The 20,518-nt window shown below is 50.4% G+C and overlaps 2 protein-coding genes across 2 annotated transcripts; both read left to right on the top strand.

Moving 5' to 3' along the window:
* The first annotated feature begins 172 nt into the window (after nt 1–172).
* megf8 (multiple EGF-like-domains 8) lies at nt 173–16,144 on the top strand. The gene is given in 45 exon segments (XM_057045811.1): nt 173–598; nt 1,194–1,383; nt 1,461–1,624; nt 1,703–1,865; nt 1,868–1,911; nt 1,987–2,167; nt 2,291–2,379; nt 2,766–2,979; nt 3,056–3,239; nt 3,356–3,501; nt 3,605–3,715; nt 3,809–3,960; nt 4,041–4,142; nt 4,408–4,555; nt 4,877–5,040; nt 5,220–5,423; nt 5,576–5,773; nt 5,971–6,222; nt 6,288–6,406; nt 6,494–6,625; nt 6,807–6,920; nt 7,055–7,138; nt 7,314–7,553; nt 7,688–7,872; nt 7,959–8,172; nt 8,258–8,498; nt 8,586–8,718; nt 8,843–9,093; nt 9,242–9,352; nt 9,439–9,557; nt 9,678–9,906; nt 9,989–10,160; nt 10,274–10,437; nt 10,520–10,655; nt 10,741–10,972; nt 11,047–11,173; nt 11,247–11,457; nt 11,534–11,748; nt 11,830–12,025; nt 12,137–12,305; nt 12,413–12,605; nt 12,682–12,852; nt 12,939–13,072; nt 13,156–13,288; nt 13,416–16,144. Coding segments are annotated over 45 exon segments (8,634 nt in total). The 5' UTR covers nt 173–574; the 3' UTR covers nt 14,895–16,144.
* Nucleotides 16,145–16,591: 447 nt separating this feature from the next.
* On the top strand, nt 16,592–19,820 carry LOC130532948 (gastrula zinc finger protein XlCGF57.1-like). The gene is made up of 2 exons (XM_057045974.1): nt 16,592–17,383; nt 17,719–19,820. The coding sequence occupies exons 1-2, from the start codon at nt 17,011–17,013 to the stop codon at nt 19,101–19,103; spliced, it is 1,758 nt and encodes a 585-aa protein (XP_056901954.1). The 5' UTR covers nt 16,592–17,010; the 3' UTR covers nt 19,104–19,820.
* The last annotated feature ends 698 nt before the right edge of the window (nt 19,821–20,518 follow it).

Raw genomic sequence — 20,518 nt, 5'->3', positions numbered from 1 at the left:
GATCTTCTTTTAAATTGGACACATGTTCCAACTGTAAATGGCGGTGTCTTTAGGTTAGACTTCAGCTTCTTTAAACCTAAAAATATTAACATTTGTGCATCAGATATCGCGCTAAAGTGGGGGTCATATCCGCTAGCTGCAGTACCGGCGCAGGCCGCAGGGGGCGCAGTCTTTGTGTTGGTAACCGCTGCTAACACCAAAACAACGGGCATCTGTCCTCAACATGAAGCCTCAGAGTCGCTCAGAGACCCACAAACCTCTCTTCGCTAGCTACCGTTTTGTCTGAACAATGCGGTTGAGGCGTCCGTGCGTGTTTTTGTAGCTACTTAATCAATTGCTGTTTTGTAAAAGCCCCATTCCGGCCGATTGTGCAGCCTCGTACGATTACGCATCTGGATTCGGCTGAGCAGCTACCGCTAGCTAGCAGTCGAGCTAGCCGAGCCGAGAGTTGCATTCACGGCTGTGCTCTGCAGAGATTCCGGATGCTAAGCTATTTACTGGTTTAGCCTGCGAGCAGCACTTATCTAGCTCACAGTGTGGCTAGAGTTAAGAGTCTCCGAAAATGTAAAGTATCATGAGGCCAAAGAGACGGCAACTGGTGAGTGCAATGACAGAAATCTGCAAACTGACCGACTAATGGCCTCAATGGAAACGCTAGTAGTTAAGCTAACTCAGTTAGCCTTGTTTTGATAGCCTACAGTCTTCCCCTTGCTTGGTGAATAATCGTTTCATTTTGATTCAGACAGTATATATAATCTTTATATAAGAGCCAATTAAGGTGATTTTTTTTTACTGAGATATGTGTTAAATATTCTATGGAATATTATTGTGCACAGGGCTAACAGCTGTTTCCTCCATCATAATATTCTTTGTATTTGAAACCTCTGTGCATCCCATATGCATCAGATATTTGCATTTGGTCACTTGATTGTGTTTAATTTTGCAGTTGAAAGGCCAATTATGTTTAAAGATGCGTTCATACCGGATGATATGCTGTCAGTAATATTATGTAATAAACACTGGCGCTACAAAAAATGTTTTATTTTTGCATTTCTGAATATAATTCCTTATGGATGCAGCTATATTTGTTTTTTTCCTGTAAAGTGAGTGTTTTATTCTGCTGCTGTTGCTAGTGCAGGCTGCTGTCGAGCTCTTTGGTGCGTTACTGAATCATTTTGCCTCTTGTGTTTTAGGCTGAGCCAGGGATGGCCTCCCCCCTCCCGGTGCCCCTCATTGTGCTGCTTCTACTGTCCGCTAACTTACATGGTTGCCAGGCAGGAGACTGCAAGGGCCACAGGCAAGTCTTGAGGGGGCCGCCAGGCTACGTGACTGATGGGCCGGGAAACTATTCTGTCAATGGGAACTGCGAGTGGCTTATCAAAGGTATGAGGAGACAATCGTGTCCTTTGCCCTTGATTGTGACAAAACACACAGCAGCCGTGTTGCTTCTCTGTTTCCAGCTCCCAGCAACAGCCACCGCATTGTCCTGAACTTCACCTTCATGGAGACAGAGTGCACCTATGATTACCTGTTTGTTTATGACGGAGACTCGTACCAGAGCCCCCTCCTCGCCAGTCTGAGTGGGAAGACGATGCCTCAGCCCATTGAAGCCAAGTCTGGGAAGGTATTCTGGTCAAGAGACAGGAAACCCTTTAAAAAGATGGCGTTTCTAAAGTGTGTTGTTTTCATTCTTCCTGTCCAGATGCTGCTTCACCTCTTCAGTGATGCCAATTACAACCTCCTGGGCTTCAATGCCACTTACACCTTCTCCTTGTGCCCTGGAGCCTGCGGCGGACACGGTCGGTGCGACTCCTCCACCCTCAAGTGCCTCTGCCAGCAGGGCTGGGGGGGGGCGGCTTGCATGTCCCCCTGTGCTCCGAGTCTTGTTCCGTGAACGGCCAGTGTGACAAGGTCAGGGTGGCAGAGGGAGCACGTCCTGCTACCTTCAGCTCTGAGAACGCTGACCCGTGTCCATCGTTTCTATAGAGAGGAGAGCGTTGTGTGTGCAGACCAGGCTTCATTGGTCAGAACTGCCAGCTGGGTTTGAACGATGACGGGGGGGCAGGGCGGTGGTGGCGCGTCACTGAGGGAAACCCATACATACCCCCCAGGACCGGTTCTGCTGGAGTCTATCTGTCTCCTACTGGATCGCTCTACATGTTCGGGGGTAAGATTCCAAGTGTCTGCAGTGATCCTCAGACAATCGCCACATCCGTGTTTGTGCTCCAGAGCTAATCAATTTTGATTGGTTGTTATTGACGACTGACACTGTGACCACTTCCTCCTCCAGGATTTGACCTCAACAGAGCTCTTGGTGACCTGATCAGGTTCAACCTGACGTCCAATCAGTGGGACAGCAGGTCGTACGGTCACTCTCCAGTAAGTAACGTCTCATTTCTGGGCTCCGTAAGTCGATCAGCTCTCAGGCTGAGGGAGCATAGAACGCTTGAAAATGTGTTTTGTGAGTCTTTTTTATTAAAAATAGCCAAAGAGGATAAATATAAAGTAGAAGACAAGAAAGTTTTCCACCACTGAACACGAGATCCTCGGTAGAGTTGGAATGAGGCAGATTCCCGACGTGCTTCAGGCTGTTAATGTGCTGCTTCTGTCTCTTCCTTCCACCAACATACGGCGTTCATTACGTCCCCTCTCAGCTACTTGCTCCCTTCTGGTCCACCTCCATGTGTTTATGGACGTTCTGTCCGTCACTGGCAGGTTGACGCGCGTCCTCCCTTTAACTCATGGAGCTTTCTGACCGTTTCCAGGTGGCCCGTCACTCCCACGCCGCTGTAGAGTGGAAGGGCAACATGGTGATATTTGGAGGGGAACTCGCCAACGGTTCTCTGGCCAGTGACGTCTGGATGTATCGACCGCTGACTGATGATTGGCAGCAGCTCGGGTTCTCCAGCTCCCGCGGCGCCCCGAGACTGGCCAATCACGCCGCGGCCGTTGTCGACGTTTATCTCTACGTATTTGGCGGTGGGTGTCACGTGACGCAGTCGCCTCGCACGCTTGTCTGTTGGCTCTGGAATCACGGTCTCTGCTCCTGTCTCAGGTCGCACCGAGGAGGACATGTTCTCCTCCTCTCTCCATCGGTTCGGCCTCCACGGCAGCGGGCGGTGGGAGACCATTTACCCCACCGGGGGGAAGCCCCCAGCGACGGCCGGACACTCCATGGTGTTCCACAGCCCCTCCAGGACTCTGCTGGTCTACGGAGGCCACCGGCCCACGACTGCCAGGTTCCTAATGCTGACCTTTGTGTCTTTGATCTTTGATTTGAGTGTCTCGCTCTTTTCAAACATGTAAAAGAGAGAATTATGCTCATTAAGGTGCATTTGATCTGTGCTGTTCGCAGGTTCAGTGTGAGGGTGAACAACACTGATGTGTTTCACGTGGACAGAAGGTTCTGGACATCTTTCCGTTCCCGTTTCCCAGCAACAGGCCCAAGAGAAAGAGCCTTCCACTCGGCCACCGTCATCGGAAACTACATGGTTGTTTATGGTGAGAAGCCAGAAAATCAGCTTCACTTCGGAACCTTTTCCCATTAATATCTTAATATATTTCTATATTTAATACATTAACATCTTCTGTTGCTCTCCACCAGGAGGGAACGTCCATATTCACTACCAAGAGGAGAAGTGTTATGATGAGGAGATCTTCTTTTACCATCTGGGCTGCCATCAGTGGGTGTCTGTTGGGGAGAGCTGGTCGCTCAGTGAGTTGTGGAACCTTCTGGACTGTCCCAGTTTTCACCTCCTGCTGATTTGCTCCGTGTTAAGCAGCCTGTGATGGTCTCCTCCGTCCTCAGGTGGGGGGTCTGTCAGAGGCCGTTACTCACATGTTGCTGCTGTGATGGAGGGGCGAGTGCTGCTGGTGGCTGGGGGTTACAGCGGCGTTGCCCGCGGAGATCTGGTGGCCTACAAAGTTCCACTTTTTGTTAGTAGTGATCAAGGTGACAGGGTGAGTGTTAAAAAACTAAAAACAAGGGGGGGGGGGTCAGCCTGATGAGGACAGTAACAGTCCGTCATGTTTCCCACCAGGATGCCTTCTGTGCCGAGGCTCTGGATGAAAGCATGTGCCTGAAGAACCCCGAGTGCAGCTGGTGTGAAGGCCGCTGTCGAGAGTACCAGCCAACCAATCCGGTAACCTCTGGTTTTATGGTCGACGCTCCAACAAGGAAATAGAACTAATAACATTAGGTCGTTTCAAAGTTTCAAAGTAAAGTTGGTCTTTCCTGTGTTAGCATGGAACACAAATACCTGAAATAGCTCCTATTCAGTGCTGCTATTTTAGAATAAGCTTGTTCCGTGGTATAAAAGCTCTGATGTGAAAACATTTGACTCAGTTTTGGTCTCGGTGCTTCGGTTCTGACCCTTTATCCTGGTGAAAGCTGTTTTGTGCCCACAGTGTGGTAGCACGGGCTGCCTGGGCCTGGCTCGCTTCCTGTCTGACTGCCAGTCCTGCCTGGTGTTCAGCGGCACGCCGCCGTCGCTGGCCCGTGCTCCGGGGGAGTTTGGCTGGTGTGTCCAGAACGAATCCTGCCTTCCAGTGTCAGGTGAGACGCCGGGAGGGAGGAAGGAGGCCGGGAGACAAAGCCTGCAGCTCACTCTGAAAAAGCACTGTTGGACTCGTGGGTGCGGCTTCAGAGACGGACAAAGTGAAGTGGTCACGCTCACATGAGGCTGGACAAACACTTGTCCCCGTGCAAACTTCTGGTGCTGTGTGATCGCTTCATTTTATTATTGTTTTTGAAACCGCATTACCCATAATCCACTATGATTTAGTGCAGTGGTGAATTCCAGACAACTGCTGTGTTGTGAGGTTTGGAGGTCAGGTGTGTTCTTTGTGTGCTGACCTCTCCTTCTCGGTCTCACAGAGCGAAGTGCGTGCCGTGTGGACCAGATCTCAGGGGCGTACGGCTGGTGGGGGGAGCGTACCCTTTTCCTAACCTCCCTCCACTTCTGTCGCACCGAGAACTATGTCCCAGGACTGCACCTGCTCACCTTCCAGCATCCCCGCAACGACTCCCAGCCTGACAAGGTACGGAGTCCCGTTTCCTCTGCTCACTCTCATGACGCTTTTTAAAGCTTTCCCTCCCTCCCTCCCTCCTTCCTTCCTCCACACATGATCTTTACTGCACACACGATCTTTACTTTTACATTTTATGTTGCTCATTTTCTCGTTGCTTCATCTTTCGCCCCCCATCACTCCCCCCCCAGGTGTCCATCCTCCGCAGCACCACCATCATCCTCAGCCCCACTACAGAAATGGATGTAGCGCTCCAGTTCAGGGGCTTCATCCACCCCTTGTGGGGGGCCCCTCCACCTGCACCTGCTCCCACTGAGACTGTCTCCATGTGGGCTCGGATCCAGAGACTCCACTTTGAGGCTCGGGTGGCGTCAGGGCCCAACTCCAGCCAACTGGTGAGAGAAGCTTTTTGTCTGCTGGACAGCCAGTAAAGCTCAGTTACTAGTGCCGTTATTACTGAATATCTGATAGTAAACGTTTCTTTACTGATCATCGGCAACGTTTGATTAAAGACTTAACATTTCTCACATCTCTCATCGCGCGACAGGAAGTGGTGGGTCGCTGGGCGGCGCAGCAGGAGAAGGAGCTGAAGCTGTTGAGTCGTGCAGAGGGAAGTAAGTTATTCTCCAACCTGACGAGGGGTAACCATTACCTGGTTCAGGCCGAAGGCTACCTTAACAACTCGGGCTCGGGACAAGCCAGTGAGATGGCCCTCATCTGGAACCGGACCTTACCAGGGGGTAGTGTGAGTGTTGGCTTATATTTTTACAAAAAATAAAATCTCGATCACAGTAACATTTTTACAACTTTTGTATTTGTAATAAAAGACGTAAACAATATCCTCCTATATGAGTTATAAAAAATGAAAAACATCATGTTTCACTACAATATAAGTGAGGAATTCCGTATCAACGTGCCATAAATCCGTAATTACCCCTCTAGGAGATATCCTTCCTGTTCCTGGAGCCGTACCGCTCAGGTTCCTGCTCAGGGTACATGTCCTGCTTGGCCTGCCTGTCAGACCAGTCTTGTGGCTGGTGCACGTCTGTCTCCCGCTGCCTTCTGCGGAACAGCGCGGACCCCTGTCCCGAGGACGACAGGGACGGAAAAGGAGAGAGTTGGCGCCACCTGCTGCTAGCACCCCAGCATTGCCCCCTTTGCGAGGAGTACAGAGACTGCTCCGCTTGTACTCAGGTATATCAGAGGAAACATCTCCTTTAATGGAGGAATTATTGTCCAACGTAAACGTGTGCGTGCAGGACCCTTACTGTGAGTGGCAGATCAACTCCAGCAAGAAAGGCGATTATCAGTGCAGCCGGCGGGGACGGCTAGATGGATCCATACGTGACCCGAAGGGCTGCCCCAAAGTCTGCAACCAGTGAGTTGGAGGTGTTTAACAATGGAGATCTCAGATTGTACTTGATTCCAAGCTTCTCTTCTTTGTTCTGTCTCTTGTCTGCTACAGGAGGAAGACGTGTGGGGAATGCCTCTCCAACTCCAGCCAGTGTGCGTGGTGTGAGTCGGCCCAGGCCTGCTTCTACTTTGCTGCCTACCTCACTAAATACCCCTACGGAGAGTGCAGAGACTGGTATGACAGGTAAAGGGAGCTCTTTTTCATTTTATTAGAGGGGTTCGATGTTTTTTCAGTTGTTGCACCTTAAACACTGTAAAATGGTTTAAATAAAGGAAAAAAATTATGAAATTGATTGTTAACATTTTGGGTTTATTTAGTGAACTTGAGGTTGCTAATGGAATAATGTGATTCTCCTACCTGCCAGTGTTCACTCAGTTCCCCAGTGCAAGCAGTGCTCGGCTTTAAACACGTGCACAGAATGCTTGCAGACGTTCCAGTGTGGGTGGTGTGGTGATTACAACAATCCAACAATTGGAAAGTAAGTATAGCTCCACGTTATCGCTGCAGTGTTAATTGATTTAGAATGGCATCAGTAATCAGAAGGAAATGACACCTTTTTAAGTGTAAACATCCTGCTAACTCTTCACGCTGTCCATCAATCTTCAATCCCAGGTGTTTGAGGGGCGACTGGGCAGGAATGGATGATCCCTTGTTCTATAACTGCAGCGTTGCTGTGGCTGACGCACGAGCTACAAAGTAACGTATCTCTTCTTGAATGTCATGATTCTTTTTAGGGACTTATATACTGACTGCAGGAATAAAATAAAGAAATGAATATGCACTTTATTAAATATGCAGACTTTTGAAGTCATACAGTTAAAATGGCTGTATATACTCTATATGTACCTATTAAATCATTTATGTCTCCTAGTCCTGAACCACAGACCTCGGCGCCACCCCGACCCATTGAGATGGAGATGGAGCTGGAGCATTTGGACGACGAAGAGCAAGACGCAATCTGGTCGTACCCGTCCTGTCCTGATGTGGAGGAATGCCGGTTGGGTCTTCACAACTGCCATCCTTTCGCCACATGCATCAACACTCCGACGTCCTTTGAGTGTCACTGCGAGAGGGGATACACAGGAGATGGCACGCAGCACTGCAACCAAACGTGAGCGTCTCCGTCTGAGCGCGTGCACCTTCCGTTCCGGTCGGACGCCATGCTGTCCCGTTCCCATCTGGTCACAACATTTGCTGTCATAATCATGCTAAAAGCTTTAACCAGTGTTTTTATCCCTCCAACAGGTGCTACAACGAGTGTCGTGAGGGCCAGTGTAGTGGGAGCCCACGGTTCGAGTGTGAATGTTCCCTCGGCTGGACGTCCGACCCCGCCACTCTGGTTCTCAGCGGTGTGGAGTGTGATGTAGACTGTGGCTGCAACTTCCACTCCACCTGTATAACTGCACCAGGGATCTGCGATGAATGCCAGGGTGAAGCCCTCATGTCTTACAGTAAAATAACGTTTGATATTATGGTCAAAACCGCTTCCTTGAAATTGATACTTTTTCTCTTCCAGATTGGACGACTGGGCCTCATTGTGAGCACTGTCGTCCCGGGAGCTTTGGTTCCGCCCTGGCGTGGGGGAGTGACTGTGTGCCGTGTGAGTGTAATGGCCATGGCGACCCGCTGCAAGGGTACTGTCACAACCACACAGGCCAGTGCTACTGCACACACAACACTCAGGGACCTCACTGTGAGTCCTGCCTCCCTGGTTACTATGGAGACCCCAGGTGTGAAGCTGTTGAGTGTTGTACACGTCGCATTACCAAAATATCACACTCAGGAGCATAATCAGTTGTCTGTCACCATGAACAGGAACAACGGCACGTGCTACAGGCAGTGTCAGGGTCGCTCCGTGCTTCTCTCCCCCGCATCCGCCTCTGCCATGCCCTTCTCTTCTTCTCTGGGATGGCGAAGTGGTGCAGAGGGCAAAGGAGGACTTTCTCATTGTTTGTGGGTCCTGTCCGTGACTGAGAAGCTGGCTCCCTGTCAGCCCAGGCAGCTGTGCCCCCCTGTAGCCCTCACCCTGCACCCGGACTCCCACACACTCTGTAACGTGAGTGGCAACGTTTGCCTGACCACAATCATATCCTCCATTATTTTTCTCCATCAATGTTTATTTCATATTTTTATGATATTTCAGGGTTCTTTTGTCTATGTGTTTGATGGTCTTCCTCGCTTCCTGAGCAATGGAGTTGTACATTCCGATCACAACTTAATAGGGGCATTTTGTGGCACCACTCGTGCTCAACCAATCACCGTTGAGGCCACCTCAGGTAATATTTTACAAACGTAGTCACGTATTGTTGTCAGTAGACTCTAACCAGTGCTGTGCATGATGCTTCCCTCAGGTTAAATGATGTGAAAGGTGTTGAACTCTAACCTGCACGTTGTTTTCAGGTGTGATCTCTGTCTACTTTGAGGCCAATGTCTCATCAAATAACCCTCAAGGCTTCAACGCCTCATTTTGGGTCCGGAAGTGTCACCACGGCTCTGATGAGGGAGAATCGGGGTCTCCTGTATGTCCGAGTGGTTCCCAGTGTCGAGGAGGGATCTGTCAGTGTCCACGGGGTTATGGCGGACCGCACTGCGACCGACCCGTTTGCCCTCAAGATTGTGGGATAGCAGAAGGAAGAGGGACTTGTAATATAGTAAGAACATGAAATATCTGAGTTAGATGTGAGAAAAATGTGTTGACTTTGTTGTGACGCAACAGCTGACAGCCTTAAAATGTGTCCGACTGGTTTGACGTGTTCTTTAGAACGAATTATTCTCAACCACAATATTTGTCTGTGTCAGTCTCTGGGGGTGTGCGTGTGTGCTGACAACTGGGTCGGCCCGGACTGCTCAGTCCCTCGGGACTCCAACAGCCTGGTCTGGGAAACGCTGCTGGACACTCAGCTAACACTGGTAAGCACAGAATATGAGCAGCATGATTGTTGCAGCATGAATTTTTCTGCTCAGGTGAGACAAACATGTGTTCTGTTCATCCCCAGAACCAGGCGCACAGGTTCCTCCACAGGATGGGCCACTCACTTGTGTCTGAACCACAGGGTAACCTCTGGATGTATGGTGGCCTGTCGCTGTCAGAGGGCATTCTGGGAAATGTTTACAGGTATAGCCATACCACAACGAGTTTTTACTAATATGGCCGTCACGGTCATGATCTTGTTTCTGTATGAACACACACTTGCATACGTTGGGTCTCAAACCGATCTGTTCTTGGCTTCTTTAGATATTCTGTGTCAGAGCGCCGTTGGACCCAAATGCTGACAAGTGCTCTTGAAGAAGGTTCTGCGCCTCACTCTCGTTATCATCACGCCTCTTCGCTGCTTGCTCATGAATCTGGGAGCCATGGTGCCAGCCACAGCTTCATGTTGGTGGTGGGAGGGGTTACTCAGGACGGTGTGGCTGGAGACACCTGGAGTCTCAATCTGAGCAGCTTAATCTGGAGAGAACATCCGGTCAGCCTTCACATGCTCCAAAAGCTTCTGTTTACTTTGGGTTTCTCTACCATCAACTCAAACTTTGCTCCACTGCTGACAGAGCTCAGTGCTGCCCCCTGTAGCGGGCCACACCCTGACGGTACGCCGAGACTCATCTGTGCTCTTGATTGGTGGGTATTCTCCAGAGAACGGCTTCAACCACCATCTGCTGGAATTCAATCCTCAGTCCGGCAACTGGACTATTGCACCCCACACTGGCACGCCACCTTCAGGTTTGTGAGGCCTTATTTTTAAATGGACAACTATTATCTGCATCTTCAGCTTCTGTTGTCAAAGAAACCTTGTGTGAAAATGCTTTTCGTTTCCTTTTGACTTTATTCTGCAGGTTTATATGGCCACTCAGCTGTGTACCATGAGCAGACTGATGCCATCTATGTCTTCGGAGGCTACCGCTTTCACGTGGAGACTGTGGAGCCCTCAGGAGAGCTTTACAGTTTGTTCTACCCCAGCCTCACATGGTCCCTCCTCGTCCCCTCACAGGGCAATAAGGTATGAGATCTTTTAACGAGCAACGTATTTACCCTCTCTCGATGTGTTGATTCTCATTATGCCCCCTCTCTTTGCGACACAGCCCCTGTCCCGTTTCTTCCACGCTGCCGCCCTGATAAAAGACACCATGGTGATTGTTGGGGGAAGAACAGAAGAGGAAGACTACAGCAACTCTGTGTCTCTGTACCAAATTAACTGTAACACATGGATCCACCCAGGTGGCTGCCTTGACAATGTCTGCCCATTCAGATATCAAAGCCTTCCTTGTCCAGACCCAAATCATTTCACTCTCTTTTCCTTCAGCCTCAGCTGTGGGAGATCCAGTAAATCGTTCGGTGTCACTTGCAATGACAAGCTGGGATCGCCAACTTTTCCTGTCAGGCGGCTTCAATGGTGTCACACTGGGGAGACTCCTAACCCTGTCGGTCCCTTCTGACCCCTGTGCCTTGCTGTCTTCACCAGAGGCCTGCAACACTACAACAGGAAGTTGCACGTGGTGTAGAGGAACCTGTGCTTCTTCTGACAGTGCTGAGAGGTAACGCTCTAAATGATTACTGCTGTCTTACGTTAACCCCGTGAGCAATGAGCAAGCAATCCCTTTCCCCTCAGAATGGGCTGCTTCACAGGACAATCCACCTGTTCCCCAACCCCCCGTCAGCCCGATCAGTGTCGCAGATTGAAGACCTGCAGTGAATGTCTGGCACGACATCCCAAAACATTCTCCAGTCCATCGCAGGTAACTGAACCGTTTTCTTCACAAAAGAAATGTCTGTTGTCTGAAAATTGAAACGCTTTGCTGGATTTTTCAGCCTTCTCTGCAGTGCAAGTGGTGCACAAACTGTCCAGAAGGCGCGTGCATCAGCAGCTCTGTTAGCTGCACCTCCGAACACGACTGCCAGATCAACCAGAGAGAGCTCTTTCTGTCCATCAACTGCTCTGAGACCAGTTGTGAAGCATCCGACTGCCCCAAGTGTACTGCATTTGGGAAGTGCATGTGGACACGCCAGTTCAAGCGCACAGGTAGCGTTGGCGTCGTGCTCAGGAAGCGTGTGCATTTCTTCACGCTGATGAGAATGTGTGCCCTGTGATGTCCCAGGTGAGACGAGTCGTACTTTGAGTGTGAATCCCACCTACGACTGGACATGTTTCAGCTACGCCCTGCTCAATGTCTCACCCATGCAAGTGGAGTCTTCTCCCCCAATGCCTTGCCCTCCACCCTGCCACAGCCTCCAGAACTGCAGCCTCTGTCTGGGCTCTCGGGGCTCCGATGGAGGGTGGCAGCATTGTGTCTGGAGCATGGCACTACAGCAGGTGAGACTGTCCCGGTGGAGCTTAAATTGAATTAGCTTGTTGTGAGTTTTCCATGTTCCGCTGACCTTCCTGTCTCTCCAGTGCATGAGCCCGTCTTTTGTGCCCCTCCGGTGTGAAGCAGGCCAGTGCGGCCGCCTACTTTTAGGGGGGGATTCTTGCACTCCACAGTGCTCTCAGCTCACCCAGTGTTCCCAGTGCATCTCCAGGCCTCAGTGTGGGTGGTGTGCATCTCAGGGGGGGAATGGGGCTGGACGCTGCTTACAGGGAGGACTTGATGGTAAGAAAGGTCTTCTTTTCATGTTTTGAAACGTAGCGTTGTAGGATGCAGACGCTTGATGCTGACACTTTTTGTACTCCACTACTTTTGTACTCCATCCACTTTTCTCAGGTGCGAGTGAAGGTGTTTGCCCCCTGAGTAACAGCAGTTGGGCCGTCCTCCACTGTCCCGAGGAGGACGAGTGTGCCAATGGCCATCATCACTGCAACAGCACCCAGGACTGCCATGATTTACCTCAGGGGTTCCACTGCACATGCAAACAGGGTTACATCCTCAGCAGGTATGAGTCAAGGTCGGCGCCTCCTCCTCAGTCACTAAACAGCAGCAGAAACTTCTTTTCTGTGCACAAAAGCTGGTTTGAATGTGGTTTGTTTTCCCCCAACACAGTGCTTCTGGTCAGTGTGAGCCAGTCTGTGCACAAGGCTGCGTGAACGGGACCTGCGTGTCACCGGGAGCTTGCCAGTGTCATTTTGGATTTGTTGGGGAGAACTGTTCATCTCAGTGCAGCTGCAACAAACACAGCAACTGTGCTGGCGTGAACAAGCCAGATGTTTGTCTGGAGTGCCACAACAACACCATCGTAAGTGATCACCGCCGCTGGCCCGCAGCCGTCCCTGTGCTGGCACATGACTCATTCCCTCCCTCCCAATTTCTAGGGAAAGCACTGTGAGAAGTGTAAGCCTCTGTTTGTGGGCTCCGCCAAGGGAGGTGGTACTTGCCGTCCATGTCGGGAATTTTGCCGAGGAAACAGCGATGTTTGTTTGTCCCGGAATGAGTACAGGAAAGCTCGTGAAAACTCCCGGCATTTCCTGCTGGACGCCAGCAGCGTGAGTATCTTTAACCTCTGAGTACTGCCCTGAACATTCAGTTTTGGCCCTCTCTTATCTTCTGTCACATCTCTTTGTCGCTTTAGCAAATTCCAGATTGGGTGTCTGAGGGTCCCACCGAAGAGAACGCGGTGTGTGTAAATTGCCAGAACAACAGTTTGGGGGACAAATGCGAAAGCTGTCTTAGTGGCTACTTCTTGTTACAGGGAAAGTGTGAGAAGTGAGTAACTTTTAAATCCCATAAGGTTGGTGGATTTTCCTGATTGGATTATCATTATTGGTTTGTCCGTTTCTTCCCGTCAGGTGTCAGTGTAACGGCCACGCAGACACGTGTAACGAACACGACGGCACCGGGTGCCCCTGCCAAAACAACACCGAGACCCCCTCCTGTCTCAGTAGCCCCCAAAGTGACAGAAAAGACTGTTACAGACAACAGGTATGATCATGTGACGGGAGAGACATGCGCTCCTTTTCCAAATCCCTTTACCTGTGTGTGGTCATCACAAATGTTTCTTTTTATCTCGTGAGCAGATTTTACTGCGTTTGTTGTGCTCTTTGTTTAGTGTGCAAAGTGCAAAGACTCGTTTAACGGGACGCCGGTGAACGGCCGCCAGTGTTACCGTCAGTTTAACGTGGACACGGAGTGCTGCTTCGACCCCACCTCCCAGACCAACTGCTTCCATGATCCCACCATCCGGAACCTGCCCAAAGGACGGACGGTGTTTTTTGCTGCACAGCCAAAGTTCACCAATGTGGACATTCGTGTCACGATCGACGTTACGTTTGGTGAGGTGGAGGTTTACGTGTCCAATTCCCACGACACCTTCATCGTAGATGTGGACCGCAACACTGGAATTCACGCTATTAAGATTGAGGAAGAATCCGGGAATCGTGGAACAACGGGAGGGGATAAAGATTCTCCGCCATCCCCCATTAAGGTGTTTGCTAACGCCTCGTCCAGTCTCGGAGGTCCCACGCTGGCCCACAACCCACTGCAGCTGCAAGCCAAACCTCCTGGAGCGGAGAGGGAAATTCGAGAAGAGCGAGCCGAAGGCCTCATCTCCTACATCACCGTGTGGAAACCACAGACTGTCCTTGTTGTTCGTGGTGTTCGGGACCGTGTGGTCATCACCTTTCCCCACGAGGTGCACTCTCTCAAATCCAGCCGTTTCTACATCGCCCTGAGAGGCGTGGGAACCGCGGGGAACGAAGAGTCCCAGGGTCTGCTCTTTTTGCGACAGGACCAAGCCCACATTGATCTTTTTGTCTTCTTCTCAGTTTTTTTCTCCTGCTTTTTCCTCTTTTTGTCCGTCTGTGTCCTGCTGTGGAAGGTTAAACAGTTCCTGGACTTTAGGCGGGAGCAGCGCCGCCATATCCAGGAAATGACCAAGATGGCATCCAGGCCCTTTGCCAAGATCACCATATACCTGGAACCAGAAGAGCCCCAGCTCATCTACCTCCCGTCAGCCGGTGGAGGCAGCACCGTATCACTCGCTCATGCCCGCGCAACCAAGTTTGGTGGCATGATGGTGGGCCAGAGGGGCAGGGCGGGAGCAGTCTCCTACAAACACGACCCAGGTTCTGGTCCGACGGCCCACCACCACCTTACTTTGGGTGGAGGGGGCAACAGCGGCCAGCATCTGCCGCTGCACTACTTGAACACCCACCACTATGCCAGCAGCACGGCTGGCACCCAAGCCCCCCACCACCACCACCCGTCCACTTATAGCGGCTACCAGCACTTTTGCCGCTCGGACCCGTTCCTCTCTCAGCTCATGGGCTTCTCTTACTCAACCTTTAAAGTCGGGCCCATCACCCTCGAGCCGACAGATGATGGCATGGCAGGTGTGGCCACTGTCCTCTTCCAGCTGCCAGGGGGGGTCTTGGCCCCAAATCGCGCCTGTCTGGGCTCCGCGCTGGTTACCTTGCGTCAGAACCTGCAAGAATACTGTGGCCATGGCAACGGAGGAGGGCATCCGGGAGCAGGAGCAGGGAGGAAGGGGCTGCTTGGACATCAGCACCTGACCACAATGGCCATGTAGGGACCCAAAAATCTAAATTAAAAGAGACAGATGTATAATGGATTGAATTGCTCTGTCAAATAAGATAAACTATTTAACGGTTAAAGTACAATAGAAGTTAAAAAGAAAGTGTCATCATAACATCAGTCCATTAACGTGAACGTTTTGAAGAGTTGTATATATGTTGTATGATGAATTAAGTGTCTTTATTGCGTATCACTATACAGTACGTCAGTGCTCCACACGACCAAGCCAGTTGTCCACATGCACTACAGCTGTTGCACGTATCAACCAGACATCCCGGTTCGCTCGAGAGCGTTGCCATGACGGCGGAACTGCAGATAAAAATGCTTGACATTAACCCTCAGATGTTAAAACACTAACTTGCTACGTTTGGACCCAACATGCGCTTTATATCCCAGGAATGACAATCAGAATTGCCAGTTGAGAACAAGAAGCATCCGTTGGTTCAGCATGTGCCAGAGTGTGGATCGTCCCTGGTGCAAGGAAAGCTTTTACCTTTGTGAAGTGTTATTGTTAAGATGGACAACGTTTTCAATATCAGCCTTCAGTTCCTGGTGTCATAATATATGAACTGCATCATTCGTCCATAAACTGGATTGTGTTTAATTGTGAAACATCTTACTACGTTTTGTTAATATGAAATGTGCGTCAGTGTTCACTTGGACCTTTTTGTCAGGCAGTGTGCCAGTTTAGATGATTGTATGAGGCTATCATAGCTACAATGTCATCATGAAAGTAGACGCGGAGGACGCAACGTGAACCTTCACACTACCGAAGACAGTTGAGACAAAAGTTCTCCTGGTGAGAAATTTTGAGGACTTGACAGCATTTTTTATTTGCGTTGAGGCTGAATACGTTTATGCTCACTTGTGGCGTTGATATTGCTCTTTGTTTTCCTTTTTTGCACTGTATGGAGGCAAAAAGCCCCATTAATCACATGAAACGCTAAGCATGAGTGAACATGGTGCTGCTGCCTTATCGATGGTCAAACACATTACATTAGGTTATAAGTTGAACACTCAATCTAGCTCAGCATTCTGAATATTGCTAATGAATATTGTAACTGTTCATAATTGCCCTCCAAAATAAGCATTAATACCTTTGTTGTCTTGTATCATGAGTGGTTTTTAACATGCTTTATTTTTGTATATAGTGTTTGTTTCTTGCTTTGAAAGGGAACGGTTGAGAAGAGAAGGTTGTCAAGATTCTTTGTCCTGAGTCAGTGAAATAAACTTTCTGTTCCATGATTCAGAGTGTGTGTGTGTGTGTGCGCTCGCGTGTGTGTCTCAGCACAACTACCCCCTCTGAAGTGGTTTTTGAACTCCTGAACCAGAAGCGATTTATGAATATTGATTTATTGTTACGTTCCTCGGAGCTGTAACATCTTTTCATTTATAACAGAATTATCATCAGTGTGGAGGGCGGGTGGCAGAACTCCAGGGGGCCCATTTCATTCGGATTTTTAAATGTAAAATAGATGTAAATGACACCGATCCCTCCTCGGTCGCCGGTTGTGCCGCATCGCAACAGGGACGGAAAATAGAAAAGTCTTTCAACCCTCAAAGACACATTTTCCAGGGTTTGTTTGCATTAACCGACACTATTCTGGCTCTTTCCCACTGGCCCGGAGAATCCTGGGTTCGTTTCCAGCAACTTGACGCGTTTCCGTGGATTCGGTTCGTTCCTTCCTTCGGTTCTTCCACCGGGTCTTTAAAAACCACGTGACCGGAGCGTCGGCGGGCCCCGCTGGTTGGTCAGAGCGACCGGAAGTGACGTCGCCTGCTTCATGTGTTGTTATCGGCCACAGCCGGAGCGCTGCAACATCATCTGGCTGCAGGAAGATCCTTCAAAACTGCCCTCGGTGCATCGCCACGTCCGCCACGGGGGGTCTTTTACTGACGCTGGGACAAACGGTGCTAAAGTCGCGGGGACACGTGTCGCTGCGCACGAGCGGCCGTGACAGTGTCGGCCTAGATTAGCTGCAGAGCTAACGTTAAGATGACCGTGATGATAAATGTGTGGTGACGCCATTCATGTTATGGACGGTTCTCAAGCGGTTTAATCCAGCGGCGCCGCTCACAGGACGTTAAATACAGATGTTGAGGAGATAAGCATGAAGTCTGCGAAGAAGCAAAAGAGAACAGAGGAGCCGCAGCAGCATCCGATCAAAGTTAAAGCTGAATCGGAACCAGAGGAAACCTTTAAAGTTTGTGTCGGGGAGGATGGATTTAATGTCCAGATCAAGGAGGAGCCTCATTCACAGGAGATCGGAGAAGATCCCAATGGAGACCAGTCGGACCGTAAATGTGGACCCGTGACATCAGACTCGGATGCTCATCAGCAGGAGGAACCCATCAAAGAGGAGCAGAATTCCATCCATGTGAAGGAGGAGGAGGAGGAGTTGTGGCTGAAAGAGGAGAGAGACAGTGAAGAAGAAGAAGAAGAAGAGCAAGCCCATGAGAGAGAAGAAGAAGAAGAAGGCACAGGTAGGCTCATGAGGCTTTTGCATCATGTTGTAATGTTTGGACGTGTCCCACGTGTCTTTTTATATTCGATATTTCGAACCAGCATAAGCAAAAACCTGTTCGCAACGTGAAATCGTTTCAGAATCATAAGAAACCTTTGAGATTCGAACCGAAGTCATTCGGTCCAAAAGCACTTGAAACCTGACTGTGACAGAAAAGCTTCCATTTTTAGAGACACAGTGAAGCATTTTAGGAGTTTATTACCGTGACAACCAACATCTGAGCACTGTTGATGTCGTATCGATGATTTTGCTCCCTTTAATAATGCACGTGTGTCCGTCTTCTTCCTCTCTCAGAGTCTTCCTCTGAATTTTTCCCGTGTCCTCACTGCAACGTTTCATTTACTGACTTGGACTTCCTGGAGAAGCACGTTAAGTGGGTCCATCAGAAACAGTACCTGGCCAAGCTGAAGAACTGCCTGTCCAGCCACGCGCTGAACATCTTCACCAAACACACCTGCACCGTGTGTAGCAGCACCTTCAACTCTAAGGTCCACCTGAGGATCCACGTCCGGGAAGCCCACCCTTCTGCCCCTCCCCGCCGCCTCCACCCCTGCCCAACCTGTGCCCGGAGCTTCCAGTACCTGAAAAATCTGAAGAATCATTGCCAGCGATGGCACAACATGTCTGTGGTGACCAGAGGGGGGTATCTGAGCTGTGCCGACTGTGGGAAGAGCTTCCAGTCAACGTGGGGTCAAGGGCCTCATTTGTGTAATGAAGCTGACCACGCTGAGCCCGAGGACACGCCCATCTGTCTGGACACCGGCGTGCAGTGTCCCGAATGTGGCAAGAAGCTGTGCACACCACAGAGTTTGGGGGATCACATGCGCACCCACACGGGCGACCGCCCTTTTGTCTGCAAGGACTGCGGCCGGAGGTTTGTGGAGCGCAGTGGTTGGCGGCAGCACATGAAGATACACACGGGAGAGAAGCCGCACAAGTGTCAGGTGTGTGGAAAGGCCTTCATCAGAGCCCACCACCTGAGGAGCCACCTCACCACACACTCCGGTAAGAAGGAATATTCCTGCTCCGAGTGCGGGAAGGAGTTTGGCTTCAAGTCGAGCTTGGTTCTCCACCTGAGGACACACTCCGACGAGAAACCCTTCCACTGCAACATGTGCGGAAAGAGCTTCAACACCAAGAGAAACCTGAGGGTTCATTCGAAGGTTCACACCAACGAGAAAGCCCACCAGTGCGGGGACTGCGGCCTGAAGATCTCGGATCTGGGGTCTTTGAAGATCCACCTGCGCACCCACACCGGGGAGCGGCCGTACCACTGCACCGTCTGCAGCAAGAAGTTCATCCGCCTGTCGCACCTGAGGAACCACCAGCGCACCCACACCGGGGAGAGACCCTACAAATGCAGCGAATGCAACAAGAGCTTCACCCAGTCGGGCGACCTGGTGAAGCACAAGAGGACGCACTCGGGAGAGAAGCCCTTCGAGTGTCCCGACTGCCACCGCCGTTACACCTCCTCGGGCGACCTCGGCAAGCACCGGAGGAGCCACACCAACCTGCGGCCCTACGCCTGCGAGGAGTGCGGGAAAAGCTTCCGCTTGTCGGGCCACTTGAAGACGCATATGCTCACGCACACGGGGGAGAAGCCGTTCTCCTGCCCCATCTGCTTCCGCAGGTTTGCGCGCTCGCACCATCTGTCGGGGCACGTGGCCAAATGTCGCTGAAGGAGCTAAAATCAACGGACATTTGCAGCAGTGCTAACGGAGCTGTGCACATCGCCCATATTCAGGCCCCGTCTGTCCAGTTGTACCCTCGAGGTGGGGCAGGACAGGTCCTGGACAGGTCCTGGACTGGCCCTGGACTGGTCCTGGACTGGTCCTGGACTGGTCCTGGACCGGTCCTGGACAGGGCAGCAGCTCATGTTAGGGACTAACACCCTTTCACACCTGGACCCCAGCGGATCCGTAAACCTGCGACGGCGCTGCAGCCTTTTTGAAGAGTATCTCATAGTTTGTTGTTATCTTATTTATTTGAACTTCCTGTCTGAGGGCGGAGGAACGTTTCAGTGTAACCTGGACACTTTTCTCACAGCACTACTTTGAGCTTTGAACCCGAGTAACGCGGAGCTGCTTTTGAACGACACTGTTACCGTGGAGACACAGCGCTACACTAAGAGGTCACAAGCTATTTTTAAATGGAACCTCTTTTGAAAACACTCTTCAGATTCCTGGAAATATCCGATTCTCAGTGGACGAAAGGAGGCGTCAAACGATTCCGTTTGAAAATGTTGACGTTATTAAGAACAGCTACAGTTTTGTTGTGCACATGAAAAAAGTACTTTCTCATTTTTTCTTATAGGGTTACAGTTTCCCTGGGGGGGGCGCTCGGATAATAATGCTGTATGTGACGTAATAAATTATTTTATGACTGCATGAACACGATTTTGGAGTTGCTCGTTTTTTATAGACACTAAAGCGATGGAGGTTTATCCTTTAGGTAAAAAATTCAGCAAACGCAGGTTTTTATAGTGCAAACGATAAAATGACTCCTTTAATTGGTTGATTTTATTTTGGGTTGCCGTTGTTTCATTTCTGTCCACCGCGTGTTAGCATAAAATAATGTCGGTTTATCATAAAATAATGTTCCAAACAGCATCAGGAGTTTAATCGGTGATTTAATGTCTGCAGAGTCAAACATCAAACTTTTCTCCTCCAAATTTAAATTAGCAACAGAATCGGGTTGTTTCCCCCCAACCTGCAGATGTGGACGTGCAGCCAGCACAGCACCGTGCACGAATGGTGCACGAATGGTGCACTGTGCACGAGCAGACCCTGAGATGCATGAAATCTGCCATTAACAAAGTTTGGGAATTGGGAATTTGAAGGCCTGGAGGCATTTGTTAGGGTAGAGATGGAGCCATGCTTAACTGGACACTGCAGACATCATGAGCCCAGGCGGTGGAACCCCCCCCCCCCCCCCCCCTTCACGCCCCCCCCCCCTTGGTTAATCTCCCACTAATCCTCCTCAGTGCAGCGACCTGCTCCAATTAGGAGTCTTTTCACCTTAGTTTCATTAGAATATGGAGATCTTTTTGAGTTACGCTGGCGATGCACAGTTGAGACTGGTGACCCAGGAAACC

The sequence above is a fragment of the Takifugu flavidus genome, chromosome 10, assembly GCF_003711565.1.
Source record: "Takifugu flavidus isolate HTHZ2018 chromosome 10, ASM371156v2, whole genome shotgun sequence".
Classification (NCBI taxonomy): Eukaryota; Metazoa; Chordata; class Actinopteri; order Tetraodontiformes; family Tetraodontidae; genus Takifugu; species Takifugu flavidus.
Note: the sequence above shows the minus strand (reverse complement) of the source record. Positions and strands in the feature narration are given on the sequence as shown.

What these genes read in the sequence shown, in the direction of transcription:
- LOC130532948 (XM_057045974.1), top strand. Translation starts at nt 17,011, where the DNA reads ATGAAGTCTGCGAAGAAGCAAAAGAGAACAGAGGAGCCGCAGCAGCAT. An exon ending in AGAAGAAGAAGAAGGCACAG is followed by an intron (nt 17,384 to 17,718) that starts GTAGGCTCATGA and finishes TTCCTCTCTCAG; the next exon opens with AGTCTTCCTCTGAATTTTTC.